Source organism: Channa argus, chromosome 15 (assembly GCF_033026475.1).
Source record: "Channa argus isolate prfri chromosome 15, Channa argus male v1.0, whole genome shotgun sequence".
NCBI classification, from domain to species: Eukaryota; Metazoa; Chordata; class Actinopteri; order Anabantiformes; family Channidae; genus Channa; species Channa argus.
In genome coordinates, this window is record NC_090211.1 from 21,903,094 (window position 1) to 21,917,408 (window position 14,315).

Genomic DNA, 14,315 nt, shown 5'->3' on the forward strand with positions numbered 1-14,315 from the left:
TTTTAAAATGCTCTAATTTTGGTTTTTCTGTCTGTTGTATTTCCGTATTACATGGTCTTGAGCATTGATGTATTTGCTTTTGTGCTGGTTTTGCACTTTGAATTTTACCATTATTTTTTTAAAGGGCTATGCTTTGACAGCTATTGTCATTTATCACACACACACACCTCATTTGTATCCAGCTCAAACCTCCTTGTGTTTTCTCCACTGAAGCCTCCATCCGGGTGGATTTAAAGGTCTCGTTTGAGATTTGCTTCACCTCAGATTTTCAATGTGGTTTCACACTTTTGGACATGAAACCTATTTACTGCTGTTCACTGTGTTGCACAACACTTCTTCAATCAATTAAAACTGACTTTGCTTCACCCCTGTTTAGCTCTGCAGTGACATCTAGTGACAGACAGTCTGCGTAGCCTCGTCAATACGTGAAATAATAAAATACCTCAGAGAATGTTTCTAACTAAACATTAGGAAAATTTAATTTTGAAGACAATATAAAGGATGTATAGAATGTAACCAAACACATTTACAGGACAATATATAAACATTTATGAGAACACATCTACTATTCAGTGCTGACAAAGCTCCACAGCTTGTCGCTTACGTCAATTGGTGATTGCGTGGAGGTGTCAATGTTGATGGGTGCTGCCAACTCTGCTCCATAGTGCACTGCCAAAAAACAAAGTGAAGCTTTCACTGGAGATCATCGTTATCAAGATCATTATGATACATTTCCTGTAATAGTAAGAAACTGCTCAGAGATTTTTGATCGACAAATGTGCACGTGCATCAACGTGGCTGCACAGTCATCCTGTTAGACCACTGTTGGTAGGTACTGGCTGCTAGACCCAAACCACATGCTGCTTTGGAGACGCACTCGTCACAGTTCGATCCTTGTCAGAGTCGGCCATTTTTCCTGCTTCCCAAACCTCAACTTCAAGAACTGTCTCATTTACTTGCTGGCTAATACATCCCACCTACTGACTGGTGCCACTTTAAGAGACTTGCTTCACCTTGCAGTGACTTTAATGTTATGGCTCATTGATGTATGCTAAATATATTTCCTCAATAACCTTATTAAATGTGCACACATTAATAATTATCTGGCAGTCTAAAAACCGTGTCGTCCATATCACCAGCACAAACTTACACATGTCATAAAGTACTGAACAAATAACAGCAAAAAGCACAACTGTACCTCCTTTTAACATGTGGGGTGATGTCTCATATTCCCACTTGATCTTGGTTATCAGGTAGTACATCTGTGCCACATACCTGTAAAGGAAAGATTAAAGAAACTTATGAAAATGCAGTAAACTACTTTCAGTAATGCTAAAACACGTCTGGTAGCAAATGAGCTGCAAAGTTAAATGCATGTTTTGTTTTCCTAAACTGAAGTGTTTTTTCTTGCCAGCTAATATACAAAGTTTTTCCAATTATTGTGTGGTTTGGTTTCTGCCCTCATTTTACCATCTTTATGCCATTTACTAGATTATTAGACAACGAGTGAATGTTTTTACATAAAAATACTGGCAAATAGAAAATGGCCAGTATAATTTTGATAGAATCTAAGATGTTGTCGTCAAATATCTGAACCAATAGAAACTAAAGACGTGCAATTTACTAGCATACAAAGGGGACAAGCCCTGGTAAATTATGATAATAATAATTATTATTTATAAAGCAATTTATATTTGCCAGCAAATCTGAAAGTGCAACACAAGCACATTAAAAGCAAGAGCAAAAAAAAAGTAAAGCATAGAAACATAAAACAACAAAAAAGGTAATGATCACATTAATATGTTTTTTCTGAACAGAATAATGATTAATAAAACATTAATCAACATGTAAAAAGTAACCGGGACAATAAATTAGTTATAAGGACACATGTCAATAATTTTCTTTGCATTGTCCAAAAAACAGAGACCTTATCGTACATACCAGTGATGTTGCCAGACCTGGAATGCTTAGAACTCGCCTCAGAATCTTCAGGTTTGGCAAAAACTAAGGGCTAATACCTTATTCGACGTGTTCGGATTTTCAAAACCACCCAACAGACCCAAATATTCCACTAATGTTCCGAATAAAAGCCCAATAAAATGCACCATGTAACCACTTTAGTCGCATTAGACTCCGCCTCAACCAGAAGAAATGTTCTGAATGAAAGTGGTGGTGCAACGTTTTAGTCAAGTGAACACTTGATCTAATTATTTCTGTCTTGATAAGACAGTTTGCTATGTTGTAATGTTTGCTCATGTCCCACATGGGGGTGAGGTGTCAAATTTTATTTTTCTTTAAAAGGTTTTTTATTCATGACCGAGGACAGTAATCTCTCATTGGACGTGTAGTGTACAATATACCCATTTACATCTGTCTGCTGTACAGCTTTTCAATAATTTCTGTAAGTTCAGACAAACATAAAAATGTGCATATTTCAGAAGGCAATAGAAAGTCATGTAACTTTATTTGTGACTGAGTAACACTGACTTTGCTGAAGGGATGATCTCTGTGGTGTCTTCATCCACCTCATTCTGAAGAGTCTCAAGCTCGTGATTAGTGTTTCTCAGATGCTCCAGTTCTCCCTTTAGGAACCTGGAGGGGGGGTTAAGGATGAACGAAGCAAAACAGGATTTTCAAACCACGCTGTTCACAGCCTTGAACTTTCCAAACAAATTTTTAAACAAAAAGATACTGTAATTCTGAGTCAGTGATCTGGCTCTTGGCTGTGCACTGCCTCAGCTGCTCCTCAAGGTTCATCAGATCCCTCTCCCTTTGTTGCTTCTCCTCCTCCATGTCCAGGAATCTCTGGCCAACACCTTCCTGAATCTCATTTTTCTCTGTGCGATGAGGAGATAAAGGAATAAGTGAAAGTGAAAGCAAGAACTTTATTTACAGTGGCAAAAAAAAAAAAAAAGAGTTATTGCAGTGTTGGCAGTTTCTTGGTTTTCTGCATAAATTGATCATGAAATGTGATCTGATCCTTACCAGTCACAATTATCAACACGCAATATTTCTAAGCTGACAGAACACAAACTCATAATCTTTCATTTCTTTTTTAAAACACAAAGTGATGGTGGAAATACTAATGGCAAAATTGGTTTAATGATTGGCTGAACCTCTTTTGGAAGCAACGACCTTAGGCAAGAGCTTCCTGTGGTTTTGGATCAGAGCTTCAGAACCATCAGGAGGTTTTTACCATTCATTACAGAACTGCTTCAGATCAGCCATAATCTTAGGACATGTCTGTGTCTCTGTAGCTGTTCTGTAGTAGCTTCTTCTAGCTCCAGCCTAGAAGCTGGTATTCTTAGCAACTCCTTCATCAGTCTTGTATCCAAGGAAACTTTGACATGACCAGAAGGAGCCAGGGGTCGACCCCCTGACTCCACAAGTACAGAGTTCTTCCACTTCTTTGATAATTTTTTACAAAACTTCAGCAGATTTGAAAAGGTGAAAAAAAAGATTAAATTTCTCACTACTTGCCTTTTAAAATTTCTGTCACAATCTTTTTGGTTTCTATGTGCTGGTCAAATAGAGCCTGGAGTTCATCTTTAACTCCTCCGAGTTTCTCAGTTTGGGCGCTGTTGATCAAGGCCACCAGTGTCTCGCCAGTCTCCTCCAGGTCTTGAAATTTATGACCCAGATCCATTGTGGCTGCAGCGACTAGAACTAAACTAAAAAAAAAAATAACACAACAAAACAAATTAAAGTAAAATTATTACGCATTTTGCTCCGTGAGAAGCTCTGAGTGTGACAAAGTCGCTGCTTGTCGAGCTTTACAGTATCAGCAACAACATCCAACCAGTCAGTGCGTGTTTGTGCAGTGGTGGTTACTGCACATAGTAACCACACAGTGTAACAATACTCCAACAGTATTTACCAAAAATACGTACATCAGTTTGCTACTGAGCAGAATCTAAAAACGAAATCGCTTAGGATTCCTAAAGTGAAATGTCCCACACAACAGAAAAGCAACGCGTTCGACCAGTGACGATGCTGGGAGCAAGCTAGCTTCGATATTTCGCCTATTTCACGTCCGTACACTTACTGTCTTCTCCTCGGTGAATGTTCAACCGTCAAAGCTAAAAACACGTCGCTGTTGGTGCGTTTGTTTGCAACGTTAAATGGGCCTTAAAGCGCCACTGACACACGTTATATCTGTTAATGTTTATGTGAGGACGATCTGGACGTAACGCCACATACCGGACAGGTCGCCTCCGTAGTTTAAACTGAGCGGCAGCGCGCCTCTTCTCTTCTTCTGTGGTAGTTGGAGAATTGGGACATGCGCACAACGCCGCCTGCTGCACAGGGTCAGAGGTCAAACGGTTCCTCTTGTCAAAAAAGTGCTCAATAAACACAACAAGTAATAGATTTAATTTAATAAGTTTATAGTTTATTGAAAATTAAATTTTGTTCTGCCGTGGTTACAATTTATTTTAAATCAGTAACTCAGTCGGATCGATGCCTGGAGAAGTCACTTCCTCAATGAGAAGAAAGCACTTTAGCATTTAAAGTGGTAATTTTACTTGCAGTGCACCACTTTTTAGTATTTTACCCAAATACTGAGTTTCAGTACTTCTGCCACATCTGGCTAAATTTGAGCAATGGATTAGAGTCTAAATGATAAATAACTGAAAAGCCTAATGCCTCCACAATGTTTTAATAATTTCTTCCTCCCCCATGACAACTACAGACAAACCAGAGCTCATTAAAATCTTTTCAGCTGCCCTGAGTAAAGAGGCACAATTCACCTTTGTGACGTATGATGTATTTGTTCTAGAATAAATGCGATTCAGTTTTTTACGTCTACATTTCTTCTGTCCACCAGGGGCAATTAGCTCACCAAAGACTTAACGAATCCTACAGAAGTTTGAAATCTTGATTAGTCAAATCTGAGTGGTCAATATGCAAAATAACTTACATGTAATTCATAAGAGTCCCGCCCCCTTCTCACACCAAAGTATCATTTGACAATTAGTTGTGCGCCGCTAAAGGCAAAAATACATTCAGAAATATGTTTCGAGATGTTTCACAGCAAAATGTGAGTTGTGGACGCCAACATTTATGTAAAGTTTCAGGGAAACAGCTCATCAGTTAGTCTGGGTTGAAATAAGTTACGAGAACAAATGTCACAAAGCACGAGTGGCTCTCGGCCATTTTCATTTTGTAAAAGTAGCTCACGGGCAAAAAAGGTTGGAGACCCTGATCTTTACACAGTCTTTACACATTTTTTTGCCTATATAAACAACCTGACAATAATGCCAGTATGTCCACACACAAAAAAAACTCCACACAGATCATATGAATGATTACAGTTCTTTTTAGTTTTAAGAATGTAGGAATACACCCGTTCAATTATTATGCTGTACTGCAAGTACATAAATAAACCTTACAGGTCAAAATTCAACACCATTTAAAATATTCACTCTTTTAATTGGAGGCCATGAAGCAGAAATGCTTCCTCATATTTCATGTAGAAAGCATGAAAAACATAACCCAGTGGAAGCCAATCTCACTCCTTGTTCTTCTGCTTCTCCTTCTTCTCCTGTGCTTTTCGTTTCTGTCTGCCGAGCTGTCTGAAGTACAGTCTCTTGGGGTTCAGGCCGTAAGCCTTCAGCCTCTGCCTGCTGAACTCCCGACCGCCTATGTTCACCCCGACAGCTCTTGACAGGAGACGTCCACCGGAATGCTTTTGCTTCTTCTTGGACCATTTTGGCCTCTCAGTCCTGCTGACCACTTTGCCAGCTTCATCTGCTGCTTCCTCAGCTGAAACCTGGGGTTTCTCTTGCAGTTTCATCTTCTTCTTCTTGGGTATCAGAATGTCTTCCTCCTCTTCTTCCTCTGCCTCTCTGACAGCTTGGACCGGTGTCTCCTCTGTAGAGTCCACAACAGAGGCTTCATCACCATCCTCTGCTCCTCTGCCCTGTTTCTCTGCATTCCTCAGACGATCTCTTCGCTTCTTCCCCACCTTGGATTTAGCCTCTGCCAGTTCTACATCTTCTCTGTGGATCAAAGTTAGATAAATTGTGTTACATATTGGTGGATCCCTTATTAGGGGGTTTGTGAGATTTGTGTGTGCATCATGGTATACTCACTCTGAATATACAGAAGTCAGAATGTCTTTCTTCTTCCTGTCATTCTGAGCCTTGATTTTATAGTTCTTCAAATCACTCATCTCTTCTTTCAAAGACCTTAAAAAACATTTATCAAAGCTTCCTTTAAAACACTAGACTGGGGTCCACACGTGATAAATTGAACTGTTTGCAGAAGGTTTAGAAAGGCCCACATCTGTTTACAATGTGTTTACAGTTTCTATAGAAAGCACTAAACTAAGGACTGGAAGACTTCTGTGACTGAGATGTTTCCACTGTCACGGTTTGTTACTGAGTGTAAACCAAACATCCAATTCAAACCAAATCTAAAAAAAACATTAGCATCTAAAAAAATGAAGCTTTTTTTTTTTTTTTTTTTTTTTAGAAAGAGAACAGACAGTACCTGAACATGCAGGTCTTCTTCAGGGAGCACCACCTGTTCAGCTCCTTCTCATCAGCTTTTAAAATCTGGACAAAGAACAAGAATCCCTCATTAGTTCCAATGAAAAGCACTTGCAAAGCACATTCTGTGTTTTTTTTGTTTTGTTTTGTTTTTGCATAATTAGGTAAAGATTTTACATTTGCTGCTGTGTTGTCTGCTCAGAGAGAAGATTAAAGTGAGATCATTCCCTGGTCAGAGCTCTCCCCAGAGGGAAGCAATACCAGATCAGTCCCTTCAACACTCATCATTGCACAGATTGTACTACAGCTGTGAGCTGAAGTGTCCCACTGTTCTCACCTCATCTGTGCTCAGGCCAAAATCGTTGGGCACAACTTCCCTGTAGCGAAACCTGCACGGGAGGTCGTCTATGATGTCCTCATAGTCCAGCTTGTAATACTCATCCAAGTACTGCTCGAAGCTTTTCTCCTCTGAAACACACACAGCCTTCAGTCAGATTATTGACTTTATTCCCAAAATCCCCAAAAAATTAAAAATAGGTCAGTTTCAACTGGTGGTCTGTGTTTTACAGACTAATATAACGTTTCTCCACAATATAATTAAACCAAGAGCTTGTTGCATTCAAAGTTAAAGGGACGCAGTTCATTCAACACAAACATTCACCGAGCTGGTGGAAAAGTAAGTGAACCCTTGGAACTAATACGCTCATCCCACAGCTTCTTTTTTTGACCCAAAAAGGTGGATATTCTGTTCAGATTTACTTCATTGTTTAGAATTATTTTCCAGCTGCATCAGCTGCTCGTGACACTAATAAAGTCTTTAGTGTAGTGTTACTACAGAATTAAACTCCCATCTCCAGTTATGGACAGTTAATCCAAATGTGACCACATGAAAATTCAAAAATCATTGAGAATATTTTCAACCTTCACAGCTGTGTGTATAATCTACAATATAATGTCTTTAGTGATATGTTTGGCGCTTGGTTTTGGGATTCGAACTAGCTCTAACCCCCCCACTCACATCACTGACTGGAGATGTGTTAGTTAATGTGCTTAAGCTGAGGAACTCGCACGCTTTTATAAATGTAACACAAAGGTCATTGCAGAGAGTTCACTTACATCACGCTGCCACTGTTCTACTGTGTGTTACGAGGCGTTAGACGCCGACTTACGAGGATCAAACACAGGCTTGTTTTTGGTGATGACCTCGGCAAAGTGAGATTTCTTTCTCTTCTTGCCCATTTGTGGCATATCCTCTTTTTTCATCTTCTTCCTCTCCTTTTTTTTCTTCTTCTTGGAGGCAGAGTGCTGGCTGGGGTCATACTCTGCATCCATCTGTTTGAATAGATGACATCAAGTGGGCACATTCCTCTTCACCACCGACAGACACCAGTCTCTCTCTGTCCTTTGCACAAAATACTCACAACGAAGCCTTCGTCCTCACAATGTGGCTCCTCAGCGTCAAAACCCTCCCCCTCATACTCTCCTTCCTCTCCTGTCCATGTGTCCCAGTTCCAGTGCTCTGCAGAAACAAGAAGCCATGTGTTAAATTAAACTGGCCAAGCATCCACACATCCTGAGCTGTCAAAGTCACAGTAACACTTCATCTCATTTTCGTTTTGTGCTTTAATAAAAAAATGTTTTCGTTTTTCAACACAAAATACAAATAACCAACAATGTTTCCATACGATACATTTAAAATTTCCAATTACTGGGACAAAAGTGAAAAAAGCCATTGATTTATTAGAATAAATTGTAGATAACATATCAATGACTTATTCAGGATTTTTCGAGCTGGTTTAAATACATATCTTCCAGCCATGTGCAGGTCTGCTGTTCTAAATCTGCCTGGACTTAAGTGAGTTCAGTGAATTTGTACTTAGCAGATTCAAAAGTTGAAGAATTCCTGCAGTTTGTGACATACAATAAAACTCGCTCTGGTTCTGGTTGTGGATTACGTTTGGTTGTATTCTGATAATTTTGACCCGACAACTGTTTTACCTGAGTTTCTGATTTACTCTGTGAGTTGAGGATGTACCTGAACACAGTACTTAAGGTCCATTTGTCTTTCACATTTAGTTTAGTTAAAGAAAAGAAGAGCTCATCAGTGTCAGCAAGGCTGACAAATATTTTTACTTTACATTCTGCATCTTTACGACAGGACTGAAAACTGGCTTCAGCCACAGTGCACCAGTCAATATGCAGAAATCACAGGCTTACCCTCATCTTCACCGTCATCATCATCAAACTGAGGCTTTTCTTCTTCTTCTTCCCCATAGTATTCATCTCCAAAAATGTTCTGGAAAAAAAAAAAAAAAAGAAAAGCTGATTCATATTATGAATATTAGTATTATTCATTTTATAGCCAAGAAGAGGAGAGTGACTTCTTTTAGCAACAAACATATTTTAAATGTATGTTATTGACAAAAAACACTGTTAGTTCAAAACATTCGGGCTGATAAAACCTAACATTTGTGTTTGTAGCCTCACTCCTCAATGAGACCATGAAACTCTGTTGAAGCTCTTTTGTGTCCAAACGTCCAGACTTTAGTTTGTCACAGCATAAAACAAAGAAGCTGCAAATGGAGCTGAATTCTGCTTCTTCGCATCAAAGGCCGTCTCAGGTGCAGCTTCGGTCTCGCTGAGCTGCAAAGTAACCGGTCGAGGCAGATGATCGTCCACCCTGAGCCTGGTTCTGCTGGAGGTTTCTCCCAATAAAGGGAGTTTTTCCTCTCCACTGTTGACTGGGGCTTGTTCAAGGGGGAATTTTCTATACGTCTTTATAGTCTTGACTTTATTCTGTAAAGGATCTTGAGATGACTTTGTTGTGAATTGGCGCTATATAAATAAAGTTGAATTGAATTGAATTATTGCATTTTAGCATAACATGTCTAGTCTGTCGAACACAGAACTCAGGGCAGTTGATCCAAATTATTTTCTGTCGATTTGCTCTTATTTAAAAGAAAATTATGTTTTTTATTCTTGGAAGAAAACGAACTCTTGTCAACTGACTCACCTGCATCAGCTGGTCGTGTTGGTTTGAATCAAAGTCTCCGTCCAGGTCGACCTGACTGAAGGCGAGCTGCTCATTTCCACTCAGCTCCCGGAGCTTCTTCAACTTCTCCATGATCTCGTTCCTCTTCAGGTTCTTTAGCTGCTTCAGCTGCTCCCTCTTCTGTTCTTTCTCCTGAAATGATTGACAGGAAAGATGCTTCTATTAACTAAAGAACCAAAGCATTTTCACTGATTAGATTCTTGTAATGCGACAACACACCTTTCGCTTCCTTGCTTTCACTTCCTCCCTTTTGCGTTTTCTGCTGTCGTCCTTGGAGCGCACCGACGTGGCGATGTTGCGGGGGTACGTCTTGACTTGCTGGGCGTCAGGTTCTTCAAAGCGAAAGTTGTAGCTTCTCTCGAAGTTCTCCTGCCGCTCTAAGAAGGACTCCCCTTCTTCTTCTGAATCCTCCACATCATCCTGGACCACCTCATCGTAGGTCGGGATTCTGAGTAAATCAGAAGAACCTGCTGTTAAAGCAGACTGCAACACCCAACTCAAAAGCAGAGTTGTACTTCCATTCTTCACACATAATTCTTTTTAGTGGATTTTAGCTGGAGAGGTTTTGTTTTCCACCTTCATCTTTAAAATTCAAAAGTCCTCTCACTTTGAAGTGTTAAAAAAGTAAAACCAGACGTCTGTAATTATCATGTTTGTACTATTCTTTTTTCCTTTTTATATACACATATGTATATAAAAAGAGTTTTGTTACTTCCAATGGTAAAGAGATTCATACTAGCTGAACGTGCATAGTTGTCAAGTTAGCTTTAGGGTTAACTTTGCATCCACTTCCACTGAATTTGCATGTAGGTGATGCAAACTTTTAAACTTTGATCTCCTTTCAAAACTCCTGTAGTTTGTTTGGGATCACTGTCATTTAAGAAAATTACTCTCTTGCCAAACATCTTGCTAGTCGGGTTCATTGAATTCCAAAGGAGAAAAAAGTGATCGCAGGTGGACTGACTCCAACTGATTTTGCTGCATGATTTATCGTTTCAGCATCGCTGCTGCGATGTGCACAGACGCAATATTCACATTGCGATAAAAAGTGAGGCAAATTAATGATGCCACTGGTAAATTGTATTATTTTTTTGTCCTTTCAGCTTATCCCGTGTTCTGTCCCGTGAGTTCAGGGTCGCAGCGGATCATTTTCCGCATGTTGATTTGGCCGTTTTTACGCCGAATGCCCTTCCTGACACAGCCCTCCCCAGTTTCCACCGGGCTTGGACCGGCACTGTACAGCTGGGGATGGAAAAGGCCTGTTGGGAGACACTCCAATGTTTGGCCGGGACCGGGGATCGAACCACTGACCCTGTGGTCCGTGGATGACTGCCACTGGTTGTTTCAGAAAAAAATGACAACATTGACTAAAAACCACTTCCTTTCTCAACAATAACTTCCTGCTTTCCTTCATCCTACTTCCTTAGGGAGGTGTTCAAGGAGCGTAGGTCATGTTTTTCAGCTCCAACATCGCCCCAATCCTTCTAGAATGATCACTTCTTTACAAATGAAGCTATTTAAGCCAGCTAATGAAAATTGTAGAAAGACAACATTTTGCAACATACATTTGTCCAATATTGTGCAGCGCTACTTAGGGATGTACACCAAGGGCTTCATGTTTCCTTCATAGTTTCAGCAGCTACTTACCGTTCATTATTGTCGTCGTCATCCAGATAAGCCTTGTTTAGGACATAATCTCTGAGGAAACGCTCCTTCTCTTCGAGCTCTGGGTCATTCCAATAGTCCCTTAGGTATCGCTGTTTCAACACACACCAGCTTTGTTATTCCACAGTGTTTTGCAGTTACACACTTTCTTCCAGCCTGTGCTGTCTGCAGCTACTCACCATGTCCTTCACCTCCTCTGGGTCCTCGAGCTCGGCCTGACCTTTCAGCCATTCCACATAATCCGTCTCTTCTTTGTCCTACAAGCAGACACATTTCTACATCTCACATCTCTAATGCTTTTCACTGTATCAAGGTGAGGAGCAGCAGCTGGTAGAAGCTTCTCACCTTCTCCTCCTGTGTTTTGATCCTCCTGGTCAGCAGCTGGGAGCCTCTGTCTTCCTCACCACCTGCATCGTCGTCGCTGTCCTGGACGAATTTACTGAAGCTGAGGACAGGTTTTGGTTTCAGTAAATACTGTGTATAACAACCAGTGTATACAGACGCATTCAGAAGGTGCAAATTTTACCTTTCTTTCAGCTCCTTTTGCTCCTGGATGTAACTCGGAGATGCTGCTCTCTAAAGGAAAACAACGCTAGATTATTAATCCTGACATAAATTTAGTTCAGTTTACTTTCTCTGGGGCGGTAAGATCTTCCAATCCATGAGGGAACCCAGTTATTTTGTAACTTTGTCTACCTCTCTTATCTTGGCCGCCTCTTCATCATCACTGTCATCATCATCTTCATATTTTCTGGAAAAGTAAGTACAAAATTAAGCTTTGTTTTTACAACAATCTAGGAGTAAAAACGCGACTTCCTGACGCCTTGATCTCCTTACAAACACAAACATAGCAGAACGTTTGTTGCATAGTAACATTGTAACTTAAAAATGATATTTCATGCAGCCATGAAATCCTTCATTACAGTAGCTGCCAATTAATTTTGAGACATTCAACAAATCAGTTAATGGTTTCAGTTCTAGGAAAGGCACAAGGCAGCTTCACATCATTAAAACACATTATGAAAAAACTACATTAAGCTAAATTCTGCTTTACATTACTTGATAAGCCTGTCACAGATGGATGTTCAGTCTATGAACATCAATTGAGGGCTTCATAGACAACTAGAATTTAAAATTAATCCTTAGACACACGGGAAGACTGATGCTATGTTTTCTCTTCTATTGTTAAATCAGAGTCTTTGCCTAAACAAAACTGGACGTCTCCTCAACATCAGCGCGGACACATTTTGACAGATTCCCTAACCTGACAAGTTTTAGACACTACAAATTTGAACGTGGTGCGGCCGAAAGTCAATGACGACACACGAGCTGCTTGCTCACCCTTCTTTTTCCAGTATGACCTTCCGCTCATAGTCCTTGAGGTACATCGGCTTCGCTGCTTTCTTAGAAACTGAAGGTTTTTCGTCACTAGTGGACGCATCTGAAAGCAAGAGACAAAAATTATGCGCCGTTTGTTTAACATTCAGGTCACAGTGATAACCATAAGTCTCTCTAAAAGTAATTACTAACGCTGCTTGAAATTTCCAGTGAGTCATCTACGATCAGAGATTTTGGACAGAATATTATAGAATCCAATGGATTGTAGAGATGCCTTCCGAACAACATTGTTGATTAAAATAATTTTTAATTTTCATTGTATTATTTTCTAATATATCAGGTAAAACCCCGGTAAGCTTGGCAGCTTCCTTTCCTACTGAGACCTGATTGAGACCATAATTTTCTCTATGCAAAAAATAAAAAATAATATATATATATATATATATATATATATATATATATATATATATATATAATAAGAGCACCAGGAAAAGAGAAATGAGAAGAGGCTTGAATCCGTGTTTGCTGTAGACAGACAGCTTACTTTCTGAGTAGAACGTTGCATCTTTTTGGTAGATCTTCTGGTCTTTCTTCTTCAGAAGGGACAATGTTCTGTAAAAGTCTCGTTCAAGTTCTGGGTCCAGTTCCTGCAAGGGTAAATACAAGTGCAGAAAATAAGAGCACATGTATAGAACGGCAGATAAAGGGGGTCTGGACCACCCTGAAAGCTGATGGAGAAGACTGGATTGGATTACTGTCTCCAAAGGTACAAAAACCACGACAAAAGACGAACGCACAGAGATGACAAACTGCCAAACTGAGTCAAAAATGACATCAAACTGTTGTACACTGTACCTCTGTTATGGCAAGTCAATAAAGATGTGTTCAAAAGTGAAGATCCTCACCACTTCACTATCATCAGAGCTGGACTCAGACGAACCGGAGTCGCTGTCATCAGCCGGGTCTCCGTACCGGTCCTTCACTGCACACAAATCCACACATTAGCCTCAAACAGACACCAAACTTAAAGCCCCTAAACTTGTACAGGCCCACGTTGTGTTGTTAGCATTCAACTAGCTTAACTTAGCTAGCAGCGCCACACTTACGCCTCTGTAATTCTTCCTTTTGTCGGTATTTTTCGTATTTCTCAGCAAACTGTGAGTTGATTTTCAGTTCCGCTTTGCCCGACATGTTCCTGCTGACAGAATTGAGCTTTGCGCTACGGTAAAATCTCAGTTAGTAAAGAGAGAACATCCCAACATGTCCTGCTGCTAACACACGCGAAAGGGCGAAACCACGTGTTTCCGGTGGCGTAACGAAATCTGTTCCTCCGGTAAATAGTGTCCCCTCGTGTTAGAGCGGCTTTCACTGTGACACGGGGAGAAGGTGCGCGTGTGTGTAAATACAGACATTTATTATATACACATATATTTGGCTGTGCCCATAGAACGCGTCCAGCGGGGGTTTGAAGATTAAGGGGGCGGGACACAATCCACGTGGGAACAGATATGACGCGCATTGTCCTGCTGAGGGCGAACTAGCACCTAATTATTCAGTATGAAGTACTTATACTCTATGGGCCCGCTCGTGATCTACTCTTTGTTTTTACTTAAGTTCAAATGTTTCCTATAAATCAACGAGGAGCGTATGAAATATGAATCAAACTACTCGGCAGTAAATACAAGCAGAGCTTAAATGATCAAATGATCAGCAATAGTGATCATCACTGAAAGCAACTTTTCAACTGTAAAAATACCAAATATTTTCTG

The 14,315-nt window shown here is 40.2% G+C and overlaps 2 protein-coding genes and 1 non-coding gene across 6 annotated transcripts; all 3 read right to left on the reverse strand.

Annotated features, from left to right (window-relative positions):
- Window positions 1-453: 453 nt before the first annotated feature.
- spc24 (SPC24 component of NDC80 kinetochore complex) lies at window positions 454-4,269 on the reverse strand. 3 transcript variants are annotated; one of them, XM_067477631.1, is made up of 6 exons: window positions 4,201-4,269; window positions 3,481-3,671; window positions 2,693-2,837; window positions 2,488-2,592; window positions 1,199-1,275; window positions 454-669 (listed from the first exon to the last, which is right to left on the reverse strand). In XM_067477631.1, exons 2-6 carry the CDS (start codon window positions 3,644-3,646, stop codon window positions 566-568), a joined length of 597 nt encoding a protein of 198 aa, XP_067333732.1. In that variant the 5' UTR covers window positions 3,647-3,671; window positions 4,201-4,269; the 3' UTR covers window positions 454-565. The 3 variants fall into 3 exon arrangements, with proteins under 3 accessions (XP_067333732.1, XP_067333731.1, XP_067333734.1); XM_067477630.1 differs by having other exon boundaries at window positions 4,046-4,230; XM_067477633.1 differs by lacking the exon at window positions 4,201-4,269 and adding an exon at window positions 3,891-4,030.
- A 1,030-nt stretch (window positions 4,270-5,299) lies between these two features.
- Window positions 5,300-13,991, reverse strand: kri1 (KRI1 homolog). Of its 2 annotated transcripts, XM_067477962.1 has the most exons (18): window positions 13,653-13,991; window positions 13,452-13,528; window positions 13,091-13,193; window positions 12,550-12,649; window positions 11,905-11,959; window positions 11,735-11,784; window positions 11,554-11,653; window positions 11,388-11,465; window positions 11,191-11,300; window positions 9,763-9,991; window positions 9,505-9,675; window positions 8,709-8,787; window positions 7,913-8,010; window positions 7,661-7,823; window positions 6,829-6,959; window positions 6,493-6,557; window positions 6,093-6,188; window positions 5,300-5,999 (listed from the first exon to the last, which is right to left on the reverse strand). In XM_067477962.1, exons 1-18 carry the CDS (start codon window positions 13,735-13,737, stop codon window positions 5,510-5,512), a joined length of 2,280 nt encoding a protein of 759 aa, XP_067334063.1. In that variant the 5' UTR covers window positions 13,738-13,991; the 3' UTR covers window positions 5,300-5,509. The 2 variants fall into 2 exon arrangements, with proteins under 2 accessions (XP_067334063.1, XP_067334064.1); XM_067477963.1 differs by lacking the exon at window positions 13,653-13,991 and having other exon boundaries at window positions 13,402-13,528.
- Window positions 6,686-6,784, reverse strand: LOC137100646 (Z30 small nucleolar RNA). The gene has a single exon (XR_010910951.1). It is a non-coding gene; the product is annotated as a Z30 small nucleolar RNA (small nucleolar RNA).
- Window positions 13,992-14,315: the final 324 nt, after the last annotated feature.

Coding starts and splice junctions, on each gene's coding strand:
- kri1 (XM_067477962.1), bottom strand. CDS start 13,737: ATGTCGGGCAAAGCGGAACTGAAAATCAACTCACAGTTTGCTGAGAAA. Junction 11,654..11,734: donor CAAAAGGAGCTGAAAGAAAG/GTAAAATTTGCA, acceptor ACCTGTCCTCAG/CTTCAGTAAATTCGTCCAGG. Junction 9,992..11,190: donor GACGACGACAATAATGAACG/GTAAGTAGCTGC, acceptor TGATTTACTCAG/AATCCCGACCTACGATGAGG.
- spc24 (XM_067477631.1), bottom strand. CDS start 3,646: ATGGATCTGGGTCATAAATTTCAAGACCTGGAGGAGACTGGCGAGACA. Junction 2,593..2,692: donor ATCACTGACTCAGAATTACA/GTATCTTTTTGT, acceptor CCCCCCCTCCAG/GTTCCTAAAGGGAGAACTGG. Junction 670..1,198: donor ACCCCACATGTTAAAAGGAG/GTACAGTTGTGC, acceptor GTTTTTTGGCAG/TGCACTATGGAGCAGAGTTG.